Source organism: Odocoileus virginianus, chromosome 12, assembly GCF_023699985.2.
Source record: "Odocoileus virginianus isolate 20LAN1187 ecotype Illinois chromosome 12, Ovbor_1.2, whole genome shotgun sequence".
Classification (NCBI taxonomy): domain Eukaryota; kingdom Metazoa; phylum Chordata; class Mammalia; order Artiodactyla; family Cervidae; genus Odocoileus; species Odocoileus virginianus.
Genome location: NC_069685.1, coordinates 67400367 through 67421107, shown reverse-complemented (window position 1 = coordinate 67421107; position 20741 = coordinate 67400367). Strand labels below are relative to the sequence as shown.

The window sequence follows — 20741 nt, the reverse complement described above, 5'->3', positions numbered from 1 at the left end:
CCCCCCGTGAGCGGCTGGAACATCCACACCTCCCAAGGGACACAGAGCGGGCCGAGCCGCGATGCAGCGTGGCCCTGGGGGGCCGGCGCCTCTGAGGACTCCTCTCCTCCTGGTGCAGTCTTCCCGGACCCCCGGGGCCCAGGCCCAGGTGAGGCAGGCGGCCACTTCCCGTATACTTAGTGTGAAAAAACATTTCCCTGATTAAAAATCTAACAAGGTTCAGAGTCACAGAGGCCCTGCTCTGGCACACGTCCAGAGTGCGGCGCTCAAGGCTCAGTCCGGCCTGGGCTCTGAATCTCGGGGCAGCCGCAGAGACGAGAACCAGGGTGAGGACGCAGCGCACGCCAGCCCCAGGCAGATGGCAGGGGTCCTGGCACGGCCACGCCACTGGCGAGGAAACGCCTGGGCTCCCAACAGGAGGCGGCGGCGGCAGGTAGCCCAACACAGCCTCTCAGGAAGCCACAGAGGGACAGGGCCATGTGAGCACGCGAGACCCCCGAGGCGACGGCCACCCCCGACCGCAGATGAGCGCAGAGAGCCCGACGCTGGCGACGCTGCGCCCACCCTCACGACCCCTGACCCCGGGGGTCGCACCTGGCCACAGCAGACGAAGGGGGTGGGGGCCGCAAGACTTCTCAGGCTACGACCCCACCCAGGGCTGCAGGGCGCGTTCCAGCAGCGCCTGTCTTCACCAGGGTCCACAGGGCAGGCGCAGGGGCGCCGGCCAGCCGGCCGTGTGCTGCGGGAGAGCGTGCGAACAGACCTCAGGTACCCGACGGGGACACCTGACCGCCGGGCGGCGCTGGCTCACCTCCCGGACCCGGGGCCCGCACGCAGTCGTGTGGGGGGCGGCCGGGCGAGCGTGAGGCCAGGCAGAGCTGGGCTCGGTGAGCGGGCAGGAGACTCGGGAGTGAATTCAACAACTGCTGAGAAAACCGGGGCCACACTTTCCGGGGACGCCGTCACGGAAAGGCCGCTCCTCCACTGCTGGCAGACAGGGTGAGCCCCAGCTCTGACACCTCTACGACGTCGCCCAGGAGGCTGTGCACACAGCGGGGAAATGCAGGGCTGCTGGGGGGCTGCTCGGTCGACTCCAGACAGGACGAGCTGGCCTTGGGGCTCCGTCCCCTGCGCTCCCGCGGTGACAGCAGCTCATCCCTGATCTCATCACAGAACCCAACCTGCTACTTAAACACCTCTTCAGAACAAACGAAGCCTTCCAAAACCAAACCAAACCAGAGGGGAGAAAGAAAGAAAAACCAGAAGCCAGAGTGGAGAGTCTGGGGCAACGCCCCCTCCGGAAGGGCCCGCACCCTGCTGTCCCCGGGCACGGGCCCCGCGCTCTGCGTGTCCACGCAGGGGCGCCTTCCCTCCACCAGTGTTTCCAGTTTGTGATCCAACGACTCTACAATCAGCTACTCCGTGACAACACGACTATGATACAATGCAGGCGGCCCCGAGCACGCCCAGGCGGGGCCGCCGCTACAAAGCCGGGCGCGGGCCTGCCCAGAGGGGGCTACCCCAGCGGGAGGAGACAGACGGGCGGGACGAGCAGCAGGCGCGGGGTGGGGCGGTCACTCGCTCTCGTCCGGGTTCTGGGGGTCGATGATCTTGACATGCGTGAAGGGGAAAAGCCCCTTGCGCCCATTCACCTCGCCCTCCCACTGGCCGTTGATGTTCATCCTCGTGACCTTCACGATGTCGCCCACCTGCCGGGAGAAGGGGACAGAGTCAGCGTTTCCTCCGAAAGTCACAGCCACAGGCGGCACCACTGAAGGGACCTGCTCTGTTCTCAGGACTCATCTCCTGGGCGCCACCGGGGGCCTGGGAGCGTGTGTGGCCCCCAGGACGGGCTCTGACGCAGCTCCTGCCCAGACTGGCCATCGCCGCCAGGGGACAGCCACCACTGGGCTCTCTGAACAGCTCAGCCCACACAGGAAGCATACGAGAAAAACTGAAGCAGTGTGGCAGCCTGTTTCAGGTGAAGGCACAGCCACCACCAGGACCGCCCCCAGCAGGAGCCCCCTGGGCCAGAGGCCAGGAGGTGCTCTGCCGTCAGGGGGTCAGCAGCTCTGCTGGTGGGGCCCCCCATCATCCGCAGACCCACAGGCTCCGAGGCAGCGCGGGGGTCAGGCGGGGCCTCAGCCTCGTGGATGCTGTTTATGAAACTGTCCTCAGAGGTAGGCGTGGGCACTCCTGTTTGGCTGGCTGCTCACCGGGTCCCTCAGAATGAAGCTCCATCTGCCCTGGGTTTGATGGAAGGCCCCCGGAAGAGCAGGGCCAAGGGCGAAACGCACGGCTCACCACTCGCCCCAGGGACATTCAGAAACGAGTCGGTTGTGGGGTGAGCACAAGACTGCATCTATTGTTCATGGTGTTTCCAATGTTTTCTGCCCCCTGTAACAGGTACCCCCCCTCAACTGCCTTCTTCATTATGGCAGTTCCCAGCTTTTTACGAAACAACCTTGTGTTATTTCATTTGGGAAAAGGCACCTTCTGCTCAAGCTGCTGGGAGAGCCAGCTCGCTGGTGGCCTGAAGTGACCAAGGGCGCAGAGCTGCCAGGGTGGCGTGAGGAGCCCCTCCTCCACGGCCCCCGAGCACAGGGCCCCAGGCGGGCAGGTACTGGGCTCTGAGAAAGGCAGTGTGTTTTCTGAAGTGGACCCACAGTCACCTGCGTTACTGAACATCCAGGGCTGAAAATGCAGCAATCATGTTTAAACAAACACAAGGACAAGGAAAAGCGTGCTGCACAGAGACAGACCCTAACTGCACACCGCCCCAGGAGGATGCACCCAAAGGTCACTCCCCTCGTGGGGGGGGGGGGGGGGGCGTGTGGCAGGAAGCAGGCAATGCCTGCGTCTGACCCACCCGGTCGCCCGGTACTCCGCGTGGTGATCCCGTCCCCAAGTGAGCCCATGAAGGCTCAGAAGGCTCAGGCACACTATGTTAGGAGAGGAGCAGTGAGAAAGCAGCAGGGCAGAGCAGGGCGCCTGGTCAGGCCTGCCCCGGAGGGAGAAAGTGCCCATGCTGCGCCCTGGCCTGCGGGAGCGCTCACACACCATGGCCCAGTGGGCCTAATGCACGCTGGACCAGCTGCAAGGCCTGCTCAACAGCCACAACAATCTCAAAGAGGAGGCCAGAGCTGGAGGCCTCAGGCCCCCAAATGAAAACCCACTAAGCCATGGAAACCGGAAGCGTGGTCTTGGCACACAGACAGACACACGGATGGACTAGTACAACAGATATGAGAGCTCGTAACAAACTCATACATCTCTGGTCGACTCATTTTTTTTTTAAGTTTCCTACACAGGGACGGAACTCAAGCCCCTGCAACGGAAGCATGCAGTCCTAACCACTGGTCTGCCCAGGAAGCCCCCCCAATTGATTTTTGAAAAAGTGCCAACTCCCCTCAATGGGGGAAGAACAAAGTCTTCAACAAATGGTCCTGGCACAACTGATCTTCAGCCTGCGAAAGAAAGGATTTGGCTGCCTGCGTCAATCCATATCCAAAACTAACTCAAGGTGGATAAGTGACCTAAATGCAAAAGGTAAAACCATAAAACTCTTGGAAAGAAACATAGGGGTAAACAACCCTGAACCTGGCAATGGATTCCTAGGTATGACATCAGAAGCATGAGCACTGAAAAGACAATATACGTGAGACGGACTTCATCGAAGTCAGCAGCGTGCAGTGAAGTAGGCCAGAGAGTGCAGAGACAACATGGGGAAAATCACACCTCTGATAACAGTTTAATACTCAGAATGTATGAAGAACTCCTAAAACCCAACAACAAAAAGCAAACAAGCCAATTTAAAAATGAGCAAAGGTCTTGACCTTCATTTTCCCAGAGAAGATACAGAAGTGGCCAAGAGGCACAGGAAAAGACCCTCCATGTGACTGACAATCAGAGAAGTTTCAGTCTCGAGCCGCCACCTCACAGCCCTCAGGGCAGCTGTGGTTAACTCTAAAAAGAAGGAAAACAACAGGTGCTGATGTGGCTATGGATTGTAACCCTGGCCAACTGCCTGTGGGACTGTAGGATGGTACGGCCGCTGTGGAAAACAGTCTGGCTGACCTCAAAAGGTAAACAGAGCAACCCAGCAATTCCTGTTAGGCATGCACCCTAGAGAACTGCCTGGCCTTCCCTGGGGGCTCAGGTGGTAAAGAACCCACCTGCAATGCCGGAGACCCAGGTTGGATCCATGGGTTGGGAAGATCCCCTGGAAGAGGGAATAGCAACTCAACCCAGTGCTCTTGCCTGGAAAATCCCACAGACAGAGGAGCCTGGAGGGCTACGGTCCACGGTGTCACAAAGAGTCGGACACGACTGAGCGACTTTCACTGGAAAACCGGAAACAGGTATTCACACAAAGAAAGCTGCGTGGAAACGTTCCTCAGGCTGTCCTCAACAAGCAGAAGGCAGGACTGAGGCTCAGGACCATGACCCAGTGAACGGGCAAAGCAAGTGTCTGCCATCTGCACAGTGAATTTTGTTGGGCCACACACAGAATGAAGATACTCAACTACAACACAAACCTCTGTGAAATGAGCCAGATGCAAAGACAGATGTCCCACTTACACGAGGCATCCAGAACTGGCAAATTCACACAACAGAAGGTGGACCAGAAGGTGGACCAGAGGTTGCCAGGGCAAAGGACACGGGGGGGGGGGGGCAGTTACTGCCTAACGGTCACAGAGTTTTTGTCTAGGGTGATGAAAAGATTTCGGGAACAGACAGTGGTGAAGGCCGAGTAACAGTGCACGCAGGTAACGCTGCTGAATTGTACACTTAAAAGCGGCAACTTGCTACATACAGTGTGTGTGTGATCAGTCGTGTCCGACTCCTGCGACCCCCATGGATGGGAGCCCACCAGACTCCTCTGTCCGTGGGATTTTCTAGGCAAGAATATGGGAGTGGGTTGCCATTTCCTTCTCCAGGGGATCTTCCCAACTCAGTAAAAAGATGAGTAAGGTAACATGCCAAAGACCACTGGGCTGTATGCTTGAAGTGAGTAAATTGTATGACCTCAACAAAGCTGCCGAGAGAAACACCGTGGGCTGAGTCCTGGCTCTGCCCCATACCTACCATGAGACGGCCTGCCTCGAGCGCGAAGCGCGTGAAACGGGGCAGCAACAAGCGGCAGCCTCTGTGGCCTGTGCAGCCCCTGGCTGGCACGTCTCCCCGCACAACAGCTAGGACTGCATACGGAAGACTGAGGTCGGCATGGCAACCAGCCTGTCTGAACTGCAGCAGGGCCCCAACTTCACGGTCCTCTCACCCAGGTTATATTTTAAGAAAGAACAATCTTCCCCAATTTACAGCCCAGTAAGAAAATAATACGCCAGAAAAGGACTGCTACCTCAGGGACGGAATTCCTAAAGCTGGACGTTGCGAAGGACCGTGACTCGGCGTCAGGGACAGAGGCTGCAGGTGGCGCCCGGCAGCCCTGACGCGCCGTGAGAAGGTGCGGGCGCCCAGGGGCCCCCTGCCAGGCTGGGGGGGGCGCTGCTGAGACGCCCCTGATGGGCCTCCCGCCGCAGACCCCATCACTGGGCACACAGGAGCGGCAGAGGGAGCCATGGCAGCAGCCCCGGAGCTCAGTCTGCACGGGGGAAACCCAGACCCGCCCTGCGGACAGCTTCCGCCCGGTGACAGAGGCAGCCACGAAGAAACTGCTGACGTGAGCACATTTCTAACCAACCAAGCAAAAGCAACCAGAGGAAGCAGAAACCTGGGAATCCTAGGCCATTGGCGAAGGAAGTGGCCCCATGGGCCTGGGAAACAGGTCAACTCAAAAGATTCTGAGACCAGATGCAATCCAATGTCGAGGGGTCTTCAAATGGCGGGCAGACAACCCAAGAGATGCCAACGTGGCAACCGCACATGGCCCAAGGGGAGCAGGAGCAGGCAACCTGGGCGTGCCGGTGAGCTCACAGAGAAAACGCGCCCGATGAAGGCTGTCCTCTTGCTGACGAGGACAGGTGGCCACGAGCTGATAGAACCCGCTGGCAGGCAGGACAGGCCCATGCTGGACATCTGCCACAGAGGACGACATCGTGGGACACTGGCATCCTGACCAAGGGTCAAGCCTCTTGGTTTTTGCTCCAACAGGGATGATAGCAAATTCTATAAAACATACACAGTGAGCTTGAGACCACATCTGGACAAAATTCTGGACGCAATTAGCACACAGGTGGTTTACAAGGATTTAGGGGGAAATGGGTCTGGAAGGCTGCATGGGCTCAGTCAGGGCCAAGGTGAACCAGCCCAAGCTCACTGTCCTTTCCTAGAGACGGGCCTGATCAGGAGGGGCGCAGAGGAGGCTGTGGGTCACATGTCTGGGAAACCTGAAGCTGGCACGAAGCCGCACGTCACCAGGACTTGAGGCCAGAAGCAGATGGGGGTGTGTGTGTGTTGGGGGGTAAGACCGAACCAACCAGAGCAGAACCCTCAAGAGGGATGGCTGGAGGGGATGCACTGAGGTCCGAGCCCCGGGCGAGGCAGGAACAGGGCGAGCCGCTCACCCAGGTGGGCGCCTCCAGACTGTCCACGCAGGCAGCACCGTGCCCCGAGGCTGTCCCGGGCTCCTCGAAGGCCAGCCCCTGTGGCCGCGGTGAGGCCGGCTGGCGGACGGGGGCCGGAGGGGTCCGCGGAGAGGCTGAGGGCCGCTGCCGGGGCCGCAGCCCAGGCAGGCGGGCACGCGCCAAGCCCTTCTGGGGCCCATCAGCGCCCTGGCCCCGCTCCGCTGGCGGCCCCCGCGGACCACAGACCCCATGCCTCCCGCCACCACTCCCTGAGGCCTGTTCAGACCCCGGACCTAGAGCGTGCCCCGAGCTAAGCACGGCTCTGAAGGGCTAACCCATCACTTCCCTTTTGTTTCAGGTCAGGAAAGCTGGAATGCAAAGTGTGAGACTCGTACCTTTACAGGGAGACTCAAGAATCTGCCCCCAATTACTGAAAATCAATCAGTAAAAAGGTGACCAGCCTGCCGGCAGGCTTGACAAGATGTCCTTCCCGTCAGCCTGGCCCTGTGATACGGCAGCAGCTGCGTCCCAGCATCTGCCTTTGGCCCAACACCCAGCACTCCCTCCAACCTGCAGCCACGCAAGAGTGTTCTCCTGTTCCCGCAAGCTCCTGCTCTGCCAGGAATGTCTCATCCAGCTTCACCCAGTCAGCGTCTACTCACCCTTCAAAACCCAGTTCAAGGGTCACCTCCTGCAGGAAGCCTTCCCAGACCACACCCCCCCCATTCCCAGCTGCTCCCTACCTCTCCCAGCTACTCCGCCTCATCAGCTCACTCAGCCGCAGCTGGCTCCCGCCTCCAGGCTTCCAAGGGGCAAGCTCCTTGGCGGCAGGACCCTGTACTGAAAAGCACCCTCACAGCCTGGGCGCATGCTGGATGAGTAAGCAGCAACCGTGTACCGTTCCAGTTTAGAGGGTGTAAGAAGTGCGCCTGAGACCACACCCGGAGCAGCCGCTGGGTCAGAGGACACAACTCGGGCTGCAGGTGAGCTTGTAACGGCCCTGGGGCTCTTGTTCCAAACACTCTCTCTGCCAAGGATGCATCTTCGGAAAGGCCAACTCTGCTCCCCTGGAGTCCTCAGCCCTGCTCCACCAGGCATGGGAGGTCCCTCTTCAGACTGAATCCCAAGGGGCAAGAGCACCAAGTGTCTGATCACAGCCTCTCTTAAGACAGTGCCTTACGGGCAGGAAAGTTCTTTCAAAAGTCAAGTCTCAGGAAAAAACGTGAACTAACTCGGGCAGTGAAGTTCCCCTGCAGCACTCTCTGTGACAGCAGCTCAGAGGGAGCAACGCTGGTTCCACTACGGCACATTTTGTCCTACTTGTCTCACCTTTCTTGTTTTAATTTTAACACTTTTCCTGGTAACCTAATTGTAAGTGTCCCAAGAGGGTTCAAGACAGGCACCAGCTTTAGAAAATAAGGTAACTCACAAAACACTTCTTTACGGCCCAACCCAGAGCGCCGTGTGAACACAGAGAGCAGACTGCACTGTGCGGTGGGGTCTGGCCAAGGCCCCCTCCCTGGCCCACTACGCCCTCGGGGGTACGTGAAAGCGGCGGCAGCAGGAGCCCGGGGCGGGCGGGCCCGTCTCTGGGGCCCGAGGCTGGAGGAGCGGTGCAGTGCTGAGAGCGCGGCTGGTCTCAGTGAGCTTGCTTCACCGGGCGCCTTCTCCCCACCCTGGTCTCCCAGGGTCCGTCTACGCGTCCGCTCCCCCAGCTGTGAGCGGTCCTCTCTACAATTTCCCACCGCACTGCACGCTCCAAGGAACAGAGGAGATGGGGTTTCTACAACACACACCTTTGAGTCAGAGGTCAACAGGCACGCGTCCTTCAAGGGAGTGTGGCTTTAAGCCCTGACTCAGTTAAGAACCCAGTTCCTGACTTCGTTTAGAGGCCTGGCATTCTGACTGGGAGCCCGGACCCCCGCTCACCCGTGTGTGCCGAAGGCCCGCTGCACGACACAACCCTGAACCTAGCCCCCTGCTCCCTTGGCGGGTGTGGGGGTGCCCCCAGAGCCTGAAGCCTCATAGACGACAACGGGACGGGGGAGGATCACTGAGGACACAGACGTGTCCTGAGGGCAGCTGCGTGGGTGAGAAGCCAGCAGCCTGTCGGTCGGCCCGGACACTGGGGGCCTCCCTGCCTCCTGCCCGGCCCTCCCAGGGAGGCGTCAGAGGGCGCGGGGCTCTTCCCTTCGGGCCATCGTGAGATGGAGAAGTCACCTCGGACTCCGAACCAGGCTTCCAGGTGAAGTTCACTGGGTATTACTCTTGGTCCACAACACCTGAGGATAACCAATGAGAAAACACGGGAAAACCAGCACTCCCACCGACCCTGAGGGCAGGCTGCGAGGAAGCAGCAGGCCGTCTGCCCCACGGCGGCCTCGGGCTGGTCACACGGCGTCAGCAGGAGCTTCGTCTCAGGGTCTCCAACACGCACGTGGCCTTGTGACGACACTGACACTGCAGTGTGGTTCACGAGTCACCAACAGACGGAGCAAGGAGCTGCAGCACAAACCCGGGCTCTGCGGGCCCGCCTCACTGCAGGCGCAGGTCCGGTCCCCGCCCAGGGGACGGCAAACTGCCTCCCAGGCCCTCTGTCCGCAGGCCCGCCACAAACCCAAAGCCCAGGACACGGCTCTGCGGGCCCGCCTCCCAGGCCCTCTGCCCGCAGGCCGCCACAGGGTCCGTGCTCACGCGTGGTTCCCCGGGCGCAGCGATGCCTCAGCAACGCCTGCCTTCTGCAGTCCCCCCACACACGCCTCTCTGTGTGCTGACAGCCACAATCATACGTCACGCCTTGCAAGGGCCTTTGTCCCCTTAGGAGGCAATCCACAATGAGTCAGAGGAACTGACTCGGCGATTAAAACATTAAACTTCTCTTTCACGCTGCTGTAATTAACAAACTCTCAATTAAGTGAGGCCTGAGACACTGAAACCTCCTTCCCTTGCCCAGCTGAAGAGGAGTCCACATTTATTCCTATTTCTCAACTGCTCACAACGTTAAAAACGTGGAGCTGTGTGTCCACCTGTATGTTGACTTCATCTCTAGGGCATGGGTCTTTCTTAACCATTGCCTTCCCTTACTGCCTGGAGAAGGAAATGGCAACCCACTCCGGTACTCTTGCCTGGAAAATCCCATGGACAGAGGAGCCTGATAGGCTACAGTCCACGGGGTCACAGAGAGTCAAACACGACTGACTGCCTTCACCTCCTTACTGCAAAGAAAACCAACTGTTTTGAGACCACATCTGAGGCTCTGGAGGCAGAACACAGCAAGGCAGCTGACGCAGGGGAGACGGGGATAGGAAAGGACACAGAACCGTGTGAGACAGTCACTATGGGTCTTCAGAGTCACCCAGTTCTCATCCCGTCAGTTTAACCTTAAATGAGTAGTCCTGGCCTCACAGAAACAAGATTAAACTAAAAACAAAAACTGAGGAAATTTCCCGGGGGTCCGGACTCCACGCTGCCGTTGGTGAGGGCCTGGGTTCAATCCCCGGTTGGGGAGCTAACATCCTGGGGAGCCACGGCCAAACCCCAGGAAACCCAAGTGTCAAAGCCCCAAAGACCCAGCCGGGCAGCCTTTACCTCCAGGGCCAGGGCGGTCTTGTCGTAAGCACAGGGCACGCGTTTCTGAATTGCTTTCGCAAAGACAGGTCCGTTCTGCGTGGACGGCAGGGGGCTGACGGTGGCCCCGGGGGCGCCAGCGGCCGGCGGGGGCGCCATGGTCTGCGGCTGCGCGTAGGCGTGGGCGGGCTCGGGGACGCCGTAGCTGCTGGAATTCCTGCCCCCGGGCCGGCCCTGGGCCGAGGCGCGCGCAAGCTTCTCCACGTAGGGAACGGGGATCATGCCCGCGCGGCCGTCCTTGTTGCGGGCGCTCCACCACTGCTCCTCCGGCTTCTCCACGATCACCAGGATCTCGCCCTTCCTGAAGGGCAGGTCCTCGGCGTCGTTCCCGGGGAAGTCGTACAGAGTCCGCACGTACTCCAGGCTCTCCTCCGCTGCAGGCAGGCCGGGTGCGGACGCAGAGCCCGCCGGCGGGCTGGGGTACCTGCAGGGGCAGAGAAAGCGCTCTGAGAGGAGACGCGGACCCAGGGTCTGCCAAGCTCTGTGAGTGAGGGACGGCTCACTCCCCTCCCGTGGTCTCACTAGGGGGCGCGGTGCTGACTGGCTTCCTGGCATCTGTAAGGCAACAGGAGTTCCGGACGACGCCGACCGTTAAGGCCAGGGGCACCGCCCCGCCGCCGTGTCTCACAGGACCCTCCCGTTGACACACACAGACGCCTGGCCTTTTTAAAATCCCCACTAAGTCCAGCTGCGCCCTCCTGAGGCCCGTCACGACCACCACACACTCCTCCCCCTGGTCCTCACCTAGGGCTGGCATCCTGCACGCTTCTCCAGGCACCCAGAGAGAAGACGGCCCCTCAAAATACAAAAACTGGAAAACGGAGTATGTACTTCCATTACAAAAAAGGAAAAAAAGAAAAACGCACCACCATACTGCATCTCGTAGGGGAATCACCATCCGAGCTTCCAGGCGCGAAGCCCCTGGGGTGGGTCAGAAAAGCAGCCCCCTCCTTCCGCCCCTCCTGGAACACCCCTTCCTCAGGAGAACTGCGGAGGTCTCCCTCCACCTAAGGCATGTCTGGAAAGTTGCAAATACATGATGTTTGGGGAAAAACTATTTTGCCGTGAGCATTTCCCCCCACCCCCTTAACTTTTCTGAAGCCCGGAAGCTACTTGAGTAACTTGGCCGAGCGTCTCCGCCTCTTGGGGGGTATGGCTTGCACAGCTGTGTCTGAGCGGGGCTAGTGCTAGGATGGGACACGCGCTGCTGACCCGCTGACTGCGGCCGTGAGTCCTCCAGGAGAGCGCGGCCTTTCCCTTTGTCCCCCAGGCAATGACCTGAAAAGCTGTTTCAGAGGACAATATCACAACATGTCCTCCCACACGAAACCATTTTAATTTATAGAAACATTTCTTTAAAAAAAAAAGTGTCAACATGTTACAACAGTCATCAAAAGAAAAAGGAAAATGAAAGAGAAAAGAAAGTCCCAAGTCCCTGCCCAAGGGTGGCCAGCTTCCCCCCTTCTTTCTTCCACCCACAGCTGCTGGGGCGGTTTTCCTGCAGCGTGGCCCCTCCACGGCGCCTGCCCTCCGGAGCCACTGCAAGCGAGCCCCGCGTTTCTGGAGGGTCCTGTCTGTCACCATCTATGACGCCATCACACACTCCTGCACGGCATCCCCCTGGACTGTGTTCCTGGTAGAGCCCTGGCCCCAGATTAAACACACCAGCACTCTCACAGGCCTCAGGACGCATGGCCCCCCGAGGCGCAGCCTGCGCCATTTGGCCAAAGACAGATCTTTCTGATGCAAACGATGAGCTGCAGAGTGGTCAGGACATCGCGGTGGGGCGCAGCCTCGGTGAGAAAGGGCTGACACCCAAGGCTGTCGGCGCGGTCTGAGGTCTCCCTCACAGCGTCCGGTGGGGGGGGGTGATGCGCCCGGCAGGTGGCCCCAGAGCTCTCACTCTGGCCGGCAGGAATGAACACATGCCCACAGCAGCTCCTGACCGGCCCTGAGCCCCCGGCTAGCTCCTCACTCCCAACCCCCCAACGTACACCCCTGCTCCTATCTCAAGGGCCACAGGGGTTCTGTGAAAGTTTTGGTCAAACCTCAGAGACTTCGCCAAGAGCACTCGGCTCCACGGCAGACCCGCGGAGGGTTGTTACTGTCTGCACAGTTCAAGGTGAGAAGCAGGGAGTCCTCCAGCACAGGGTCTGAGGACGCCAGAGCAGCTTCAGTGGGGTCAACACTGACGACGTCCATCTACCCAGGGACCCGCTGGCTTTCCTCAGCGCGCAGGGGACGGACAACGGATCGAAAGCAATCTCCTGCTCCCAAGACTGCAAATGTCGTCCTGGCAGACTGGGAGGCAAAGGAGTGCACACATCATCCAGGTGTCTCGGCAGAAGCTGACGGGGCCAAGTTCTGCTAAGGGTCGGGGGCCGGCAAGTGGTGCTGCACAAAGAGCCAAGCACTAGCTCCCCAGGCGGCGCAGTGTAAAGAGCCTGTCTGCATCGCAGGAGATGCATCAGACGTGTATTTGATTCCTGGGTCAGGAAGCTCCCCGGAGAAGGAAATGGCACCCCACTCCAGTGCTCGTGCCTGGGAGACCCCACGGGCAGAGGGGCCTGGCGGGCTGCAGTCCCTGGGGTCGCAGAGACGCGACTGAGCAGGCAGGCACGCACGCACAGACACAGCCCCCTCTGGAGCAGAAAGGCTTCGTGGAAGATGGGCTTACAGGTGCTGGTCCTCCACCAGAAGGCTGGAGGCCAAGGGTCCAAAGGCATCCCTGCGGGCTCCCCACAACGGCTGGCTACGCCAGCCAGCCAGGCCCTCCTTGCACTGCTGCAAAGGGCCGGCGCCCCGCGAGTCCCACCAGCTACCTGTGGCCTTGCCGCATCTTTTCACAGAACCCTTAAACAAGCGCACGAAGGCTCTTAGCTCCACTCCACTAAACAAAATCCATCAGAGTCTGGCACAGGGGTCCGCAAACCACAGCCTGCAGGCCCATGGCCACAGACGGTCCCGTAAGGCGGGCGGGACGAGCACACAGGTGGGCAGTGACGGCTCTGGGGCCCACAAAGCTGGCCGGCAGGCCCTTCCCCGCGGAGGCGGCACCGCTCACACCTTCTCCAGTGCGACACGGTGGCCTCTCCTGGCTCAGTGTGTGTGGAGACATCCCCACGCCTGACAGGAGACCAAGCTCCCAGCCACACCCTGACATCAACTCGCCCCTCCACCCCACTCTCTATAACTCCCGTTTTCAACCCAGCCCCCGCAGAGATGAAGCAGGGCGGTGCGGGCTCAGACACAGCGGACAGCACAGACGCGCTGCCCAGAGAATCAGGAAACAGAGGAGCGGAACCAGTCTCTGCGTCTCCATCTTTCGCAACCTGTCCCGTGACCAGGACTGTGGCACACACAGGGTCCCAGGCGCAGAGCACAGCTCATCAATGACCTCGCCGGCCGCCCCCTCCGGTTAAAAGCTGCACTCCTAAACCACAGATCAAGCACCTGAAACTTTAACACCGTCTAACAAAGCGAAACAATCAACTGGCAGGAGAGATTTTCAAAGGGCCTGGGGTAATGGATATGGAAGACTCTCCTGGTTAAACACACGCAGGCCCGTACTCCTGTGGCTCTGTGAAAGATTTCACAACAAAAAGGTGGAAAACAGAACAGTGGTACAAGAACCCGTCCCGGGAAGACTGGCGACGCAGCAGTCCGGTTGGAGTGCTCCGGGCAGGCGCCCCCCACACCCCCTCCCGCGCCGCGGGTGCGTGCTCTGCACCCGCAACCCTTCTGCGGTTCTGCCGCTTCCACCTGGGCTCAGACCCAAATCCATCTATTTAGCCCTAACAACCCGCCAGAAGCCGAGCCCTGCCTGGCTCCCTGCTGCGAACCCACATCCCTCCCCCAGCCCTGCCGCTCATCTCTCACCTGAGGCGCCGTCCAACCAGCCTGAGGCCACACCTCTCGCCTCACCCCCAGGAAACTGCCTAGAGGCCGCGCCCCAGCGGCTTCCTCCTGGGATTCCCAACGCAGGAGACCTCAGTCCAGCTCCTCACGGCCCTTCTCCTGTGACAGCCCTTAGCTCAGGCCGCACTCCAGCCTCTCCCCACCCCGCAGCGCGCTCTAAAAGGGAAAGCTGGCCCTGACACGTCCCTTCTTAACGACTCTGGAGCCCTCCCCCTGCTGAACGCAGGTACCAAGCGCAGGAGGCCCGTCACAACTGAGCAGCCTTCCTTCAGGCCTGCAGCCCTCACTCGCAGGGACCACACAGCCGGCCCACCTCACACCAGCCCTCACCCTTCCAGAGCCGGCCCACAGAGCACCTTCTCTCCAGGCCCAGCCTGACGCCCCTGGCCAGCCACAGCATTCTCAGGGAGCTGAGCTTGTCAGTAAGGCCACGGTTTACTTCCAGGACGAGACTGGGGTCCAGTGTTGGGCTCTGGGAAAGAGTAGGCCTCAACACACTGAAATTCCTGCTAAAAGTAAAATGCCACAGACACAGGAAGCCTCTCCCCCAGTCCCAGCTAAGTCTGCTCCGCAGACAAGGAAACCCCGTGCGCCACCAGCTTGCGGCCGGGCCCCTCTGCCTCACCACGGCCATCATCCCAGACTAGCGGCCCCACCTCGCCGGTCAGGACCTCGGCTCCGACTCTAGGATAATCTGAACTCTCACTAACAAACCAATGCCCCCTTTTACTTATCAGAAGGAAAACGCTTTTGCCTGAGTGAACCTTAGAAATAATCTGGTCCACCTGTTCAGATCAAAAGAATCAATCTTAGATAAAAAGTTCTCTGAGTCTCAAACAAGAGAAAGGTCACAAGTCAAGTGGCTATCAGCACTTTAGGTGCCATGGGAACACAATTCTTGCCTGGGTGAGATTCCATCCTGGCATGACGACGGTTCTGTTCCCATCTAAACTGAACTCAGGGGATTTAAACTGCCGGTAAGAAGAAACTCAAAGGTTTATCCATAGTGCCAAATTCTATGTGAATTGAAATCAGTTAGTGCTCCTCTCCTACCTGCTACTCCTAATTACAAAATGCTAATTACTCCTGCTACTCCTAATTACAATGCTACCTTAAACATCCAGGTAGCAACCTTGGGAGAAGGCGTGGCCTCTGCCAGGCAGGCAAGAGCGTCCCCTCTGGGCGGGCGCTCAGGTGAGGCTGGGCATCCTTTCGGGCCCTCGCACAGCTGCTGACTGTATCAGAGGATGTGGTCTTTAAAGCCAGCACCCAGGAAGCTCCAGAAGAGCCTGACAGGGAGTGCTGAGTCAATGTCAGATCTGTACTACCAGAGTGTGCTGTGAGCAATGTTAGATCTGTACTACCAGAGCGTGCTGTGAGCAATGTCTACTGGGTAAAAATGTCAGATCTGTACTACCAGAGTGCGCTATAAGCAATGTTAGATCTGTACTACCAGAGTGCGCTATAAGCAATATCCATTGAGTTAAAAAAAAGGGGGGCTCCTCTATGGGTCAACTTGCCTCAGTTTTTTTCATCTTTGCTTCTCATGATTTTTCTCCCAGTCATCATATAGCTACATAAGCTAGAACTGGAAAATTTTACAAGTGAAGTAACCTATGCAAAACACACTTTCAATTTCCTAAACCGTGGGAAAATGCATTTCGTATCTAAACTGCATCTACTCAGAAACCCGAACTTCTGTTGTTAGACTGGAAACCGCCTCTGTTAAAACAGACAAAAAGCCAGTGGCGCTCGCCTGACACTAAATGTAACAGAATCTCACACATGTTCATGCTCAAGTAAGATGGAGGTGAAGACAAGGTTTCTGTTTATCAAACAGTTTTTAATATAAAAACTGCCCCCATGTGTAGAAAAAGAATCCTTTAAAATCTGTCATTGAAAAATCAAAAGCCACTGACACATCTTTTGTTTTTAAATGTAAAATCCAAGACAGAAATGAACACTACAACTCAAAAGACAAAATTAACAAGATAATCCAGAGGACACACAGCTACAAATATACCAAGTCATCTCTGTCTCTTCCTTTCTCTTCCCGGTTACCCACCTCCCATCAGCAACCTGTCTCCAAACCACAGCCGTCAGTCAGTCAGTCTACCTCCCGTCTCTACAACAGATGGACACATGGACGGATGGACAGCTCATCAATCGTCATCACCGTGTCCTGGATTGCAGTAATGGCCCAGGGCACTTCCTGCCTTCAAACTCCTTCCCTGGCACCCCGCTTCCTTCCTCTGACCATCTGCAGAGCCACACCCCTGACTCTGCCGGCTCTCTCACCCTGGGCTCCCCCTTTCGGTTTCACCCTGCTCTGACCCGACTGCCTCAGGTCAGCCCCTTCCAGCAGACCCTCTCAGCCTACACGGACTTTCTTCACAACACTGACGAACGCTGTATTTTATTTACCTTTCTACTTTCCAGTCTGTCTCCTTACTAACATCTAAGGTCCATGATAGAGAAAGCATGTCACCCCCCTTTCCCAGTATGTATCACCGAGATGTAACTCTCCCGTGATGTTTGAATAAAAACATAAAGTTAAGGGGGACTTCCCTGTGGTCCAGTGGTCAAGTCTCCAAGCTTCCACCGCCAGGAGCTTGGGTTTGATCCCTGGTCAGGGAATTAGGTTCCCACATGCCGCACGGCCAAAAAAAAGTTATTCCCCCAAGAAAAAAAAAGATCAATCCTTAAATTATGAGGAAGTCATAAAGTTGTCACTTTTTACTGAGCAAAATGGACCCCAAAAAAGAACTATTAGCCAAGGTGCAAGAAGCTCTGGCTTCAGGAGCTCAGTTCTGAGGCCTAAAAGAACCTAACCACTTGATCGGTCCTGTCTGGGGCGTGAAAGCACATCGCCCTGATTTCTGCATTTGGCCAAGGCTGGCCCGGCCTTGTCTTCTATACTAGGTGAGTAATAAATACATCACCCAAATCCGTGGATTTCTGTCTCAGGGAGAGGCAACCCAGATTCAGTGTAACAAAGTAAATCCCGCCAGGATCTAATTCAACCGGCGCAGTGACAGCCCTCGGAGACACCAGGCAAAGGGAAAAACTCAACGGCAGCAGGACGCCCGGGGCAGAGGGCACAGGGGAGGAGAAACAAGCAAAGTTGAACTCGAGGAGGGGGCGGTGTCAGGGAAAAGCCTCGGAACGGCAGCAAGGCACTGTGCAGCCAGGGGTGGGTGGGGCCCGAGCAAAGGTCCACGGGTGTGAGTGGGTGTTTCGGGCGGGCTCCGGGAAGCAGCCGGAGAGGGTGAGGACAGGTATCTGGGAAGAGGCACGAAGGGGAAGCTGGGGGTCGTGTCAGAGGGCACCGGGAAGCCACGGCCACAACTCCTTTCTCTCCACCCAGAAGGGGGTCGAGCCATTCGCTCACAGCTGCACTGAGGCACCTGTCACCGTGAGGGCAGCACAACGCCCTCACAGCTAGGCTTCCTGAGCGCCTGAAAGGGAAGACTGAAGCCACCTTCACAAGCCAGGAGTCACTGTATGAACGCATTTAAAGTCTCATTACTGCGGGTTCTGAGAGCCCCTCCAACCTCTTACCCTGGAATCACATTGTGCTGAAAGCTGACTCTAGCTACCAGGCTCTTCGGGGACCTGGAGGCTTCGCCAATCAGATTCTCAGTGTCTAGGTCTTTGTTATACAGTATCTGATTTATAGTCCCTTTCTCCCAGCTTTTAAAGTCCATTTAGTTCAGCAGTTAATCTCCTAGTCATTACACCGTCAGGGCTTTATTTCTTCTCTACCTCTAGTAGAGTATGTACTCCTTTAATATGACAGCTTCTAACATTCAGAGCTGAGACTACTATCTTGTCACCAAATCTCTAAAGTCAGAAACGTCTCATCCTGAAAAAGATCTGTATTAGCACCCTGTCCTTTTTAAGCAGATGCTTAAAAAAAAAAAAAAAACTTTTATTTTTAAAATCCTAGGCCATCTCTTTAGCTCAAGTTTTGCATAATTTACACAAAAGAAGCCTTGAGCAAAATATTAAGGCAAATAAGCAAATGAAAAAGGGACGCCTAATGCTCAGTGTCACTCTGGGTTATTTTAAAATAGATACTAAGTCATTCAACTCAATACAAAAAGTACATCTAAAATTCAACTAGGGTAGAATCTTAACTGGAGTGTCATTCAAAATTTCCTTAGTAACATTCTAGATCATTCCACCTTGGAATTGAACCAAATGGATTTCCAGTTCATTAAGGGCCCAGCTTGGGGTAAAACTATTAAAAAAAAAAAAATCCTGTTCAAGCCTACCGCTTCTACAGTATTTTCAGTTAATGTATTATAAAATAGATGCCTGGCTTATTTCAACCCTGGCACCAGGGTATCAATATATCGCTCTGATATTTCACAGTTAAAGGTATTTTGTTTCTAACTGCGAAGGCATTTTCATCTCTGCAGTCCAGGAGGTCCAACCCTGGAGTTCAGAGACCTCGAAAGGTGTGCAAACTCGGGGAGGGTGGGGTGGGGGAGGGAGGAACTCGCGGGACGGGGAGCCGAGGGCTAGCTTCAGATTCTCAATCCATGGTCCAAAACCGGCTTCAAGACCGCCAACAAAACCTGCTTCAGTAAGTAATTTACACCCAGGACGTGACGAAAGGCAAAAAGCGTCCCTTTTCTAACTGGGCACCCGCATTTCAACCTGCTTGGTCAGACGCACCGCCCTCATCCACGCGACCCAAGATCGCGACACCGCGCGCAAAGCTCCCCGGCCCGCCGCCCGCCCGCGGCCTCCGCGCACCTGGGCGCCGGCTCGATGAGCGTGGTGGTGTCCAGGTAGTGGATCTTGTAGAACTCCAGCAGGGCCGGCAGGTGGTCGAACTCCTGGTCCCCGATCTTGAAGCGGCGGTTGGGCAGCGAGTTGATGATGTAGTGGGACACCCGCGAGTTCTCGGACACGGACAGCACGTAGTCCCCGGGGCAGGTGGACGAGTCGCGGACGAGGAACACGCCGTGGCGCTGGCCCTGGAGCCGGGTCTGCGCCTCCTGGCGAGACACGGGCCCCATGTACCAGGCCGAGCGGTCCGAGGAGTCGAACCTAGCGGAGGACATGGCGGGCCGGGCGCTGAGGCCGGGCGGGCCGCGGCTGGGTGCTCTCGCCTGCGCTGTAGACGCTCCGCCCGGGGCGGCTGCGGGCCGACCGGGCCTCCGGCTCACCGCGCGCCTACAGGGCCGCGCCCGCGCCTTCCTCGCGGCCGCGGGCCCGCAGCATCCTCCGGGCCGCCGGCTTGCTCCGGGGCCGCCTCACGGGCCGAGCCGGCTCCGGGCGCGGGCCCAACCGAGCGCGGCGACAGCCGCTCGCCAAGCCTCCGTTCAGTCCTGGCCCGGCGCGCACCGGTCCCGCGTCCCCGCCGCTCCGCACTGAGCCCCGCGGCCGCGCCAAGCCCCAGACCCCCCGGGAGCGCCGCGCTGCCGGGGACGCCGTGCCCAACCCCGCTCCCGAGAGCCACAGCAACAAAATGGCGGACGCGGGAGAAGCGGCCGGCCACCTCCCCCCGCCCCTCAGCGCCCTGCGTCTGCGCACGCGCGGGCGCCCGCTCCCGGCGGCCGCCGGGGCCTCTCCGTGACGTCACGCGGCGCGGCCAATCGCGAGAGCGGGCGTGCGCCGCTCGTGCGCGCCCCCCGCGCTCCCTCCTGCGCCCGCCGGGGGGCGCTGCGGGGAGGCGGCGCTTCTAGAACCCGCTCTGGGAACAAAGCGGGGCGTGCAGGCCAGGTCCGGCCCCGGGGTGCGGCTCCCGGCTGAGCGCAGCCGGGCCGGCCAGGTTAAGGCGTGGCGGAGCCGACCGTCGCTGAGTGCTCAGATGGTGTCTGGCGAAGCTCCCGGGTCCCTTCGGAGCCCTGCCGCCTTGGTCCCCCAGGACCCCCTCCGACACCCCAGAACCCCCGGCCCCTGGCCGCACTCCCATCCGCACTGGACCGTCCGTTTAATGGGAGCGGAGTTTGGCGTGCCTTGTTCAGCTCTGGGCCTGGCGCTTCTTCGTCCCACCCTAAGCTGATGCTCAGATCTGGGTGGAATGAATGACTGTTGAGGAAGCCCCTCGCCCCGCCCCGCAAACCGATAGAGGAGAGAGCCTGTCCAGGAAAGCATCGGAGCCCTTGTCTAGACTCCTGGTCAGCCGACTCTCGTTGCTGGGTTGAGCCTGTCCTGCATTGTAGGTAGGGCAGGGGTCCCCAACTTCTGGGACCCAATGCCTGATGATCCGAGGTGGAGCTGATGTAATAACAACAGAAATAAAGTGCACCGTAAATGGAATGCGCTTGAATCATCCCGAAACCATCTCCCCCCGCCCCAAGGAAAAACTGTCTTCCACGGAAGGGTCCCTGGCGCCCAGAATGTTGGGGCCCACTGTTGCAGAGTGACGGGTGATGTTCCTTCTGGGGTAAACTCAAGGAGAATTGTCACGGTCTAGTGTCTTTTGTGACTCAGCAAAGCAGGTTTTCAGCTTCCCTCCAAGTACTTTCGTGTCGTGTTACTTTCAGGCACAATTTGAATAGCTCAGAATTTGAAGAGGAAGACTTGGGTTCCAATTCTAACCTGACTTACCAGTTCCTTGTCATATTTTTTTTCATTTTCTAATATTTATTTTCTTCCAGTTTTATGGAGAGATAGTTGACATACAGACTGTATAAGTTTAAGGTGTACAGC

General features: G+C 58.1%; 1 protein-coding gene across 1 annotated transcript; it reads right to left on the bottom strand.

Moving 5' to 3' along the window:
- Window positions 1-1208: 1208 nt before the first annotated feature.
- On the bottom strand, window positions 1209-19602 carry CRKL (CRK like proto-oncogene, adaptor protein). The gene is made up of 3 exons (XM_020903441.2): window positions 18837-19602; window positions 10116-10578; window positions 1209-1709 (listed from the first exon to the last, which is right to left on the bottom strand). Exons 1-3 carry the CDS (start codon window positions 19145-19147, stop codon window positions 1575-1577), a joined length of 909 nt encoding a protein of 302 aa, XP_020759100.1. The 5' UTR covers window positions 19148-19602; the 3' UTR covers window positions 1209-1574.
- Window positions 19603-20741: the final 1139 nt, after the last annotated feature.

Excerpts from the sequence above, each read along its gene's own strand:
- CRKL (XM_020903441.2), bottom strand. The coding sequence starts at position 19,147 with ATGTCCTCCGCTAGGTTCGACTCCTCGGACCGCTCGGCCTGGTACATG. Across the intron at positions 10,579-18,836 it reads CTCATCGAGCCGGCGCCCAG|GTACCCCAGCCCGCCGGCGG; the intron begins GTGCGCGGAGGC and ends CTGCCCCTGCAG. Across the intron at positions 1,710-10,115 it reads AGACCGCCCTGGCCCTGGAG|GTGGGCGACATCGTGAAGGT; the intron begins GTAAAGGCTGCC and ends TTCTCCCGGCAG.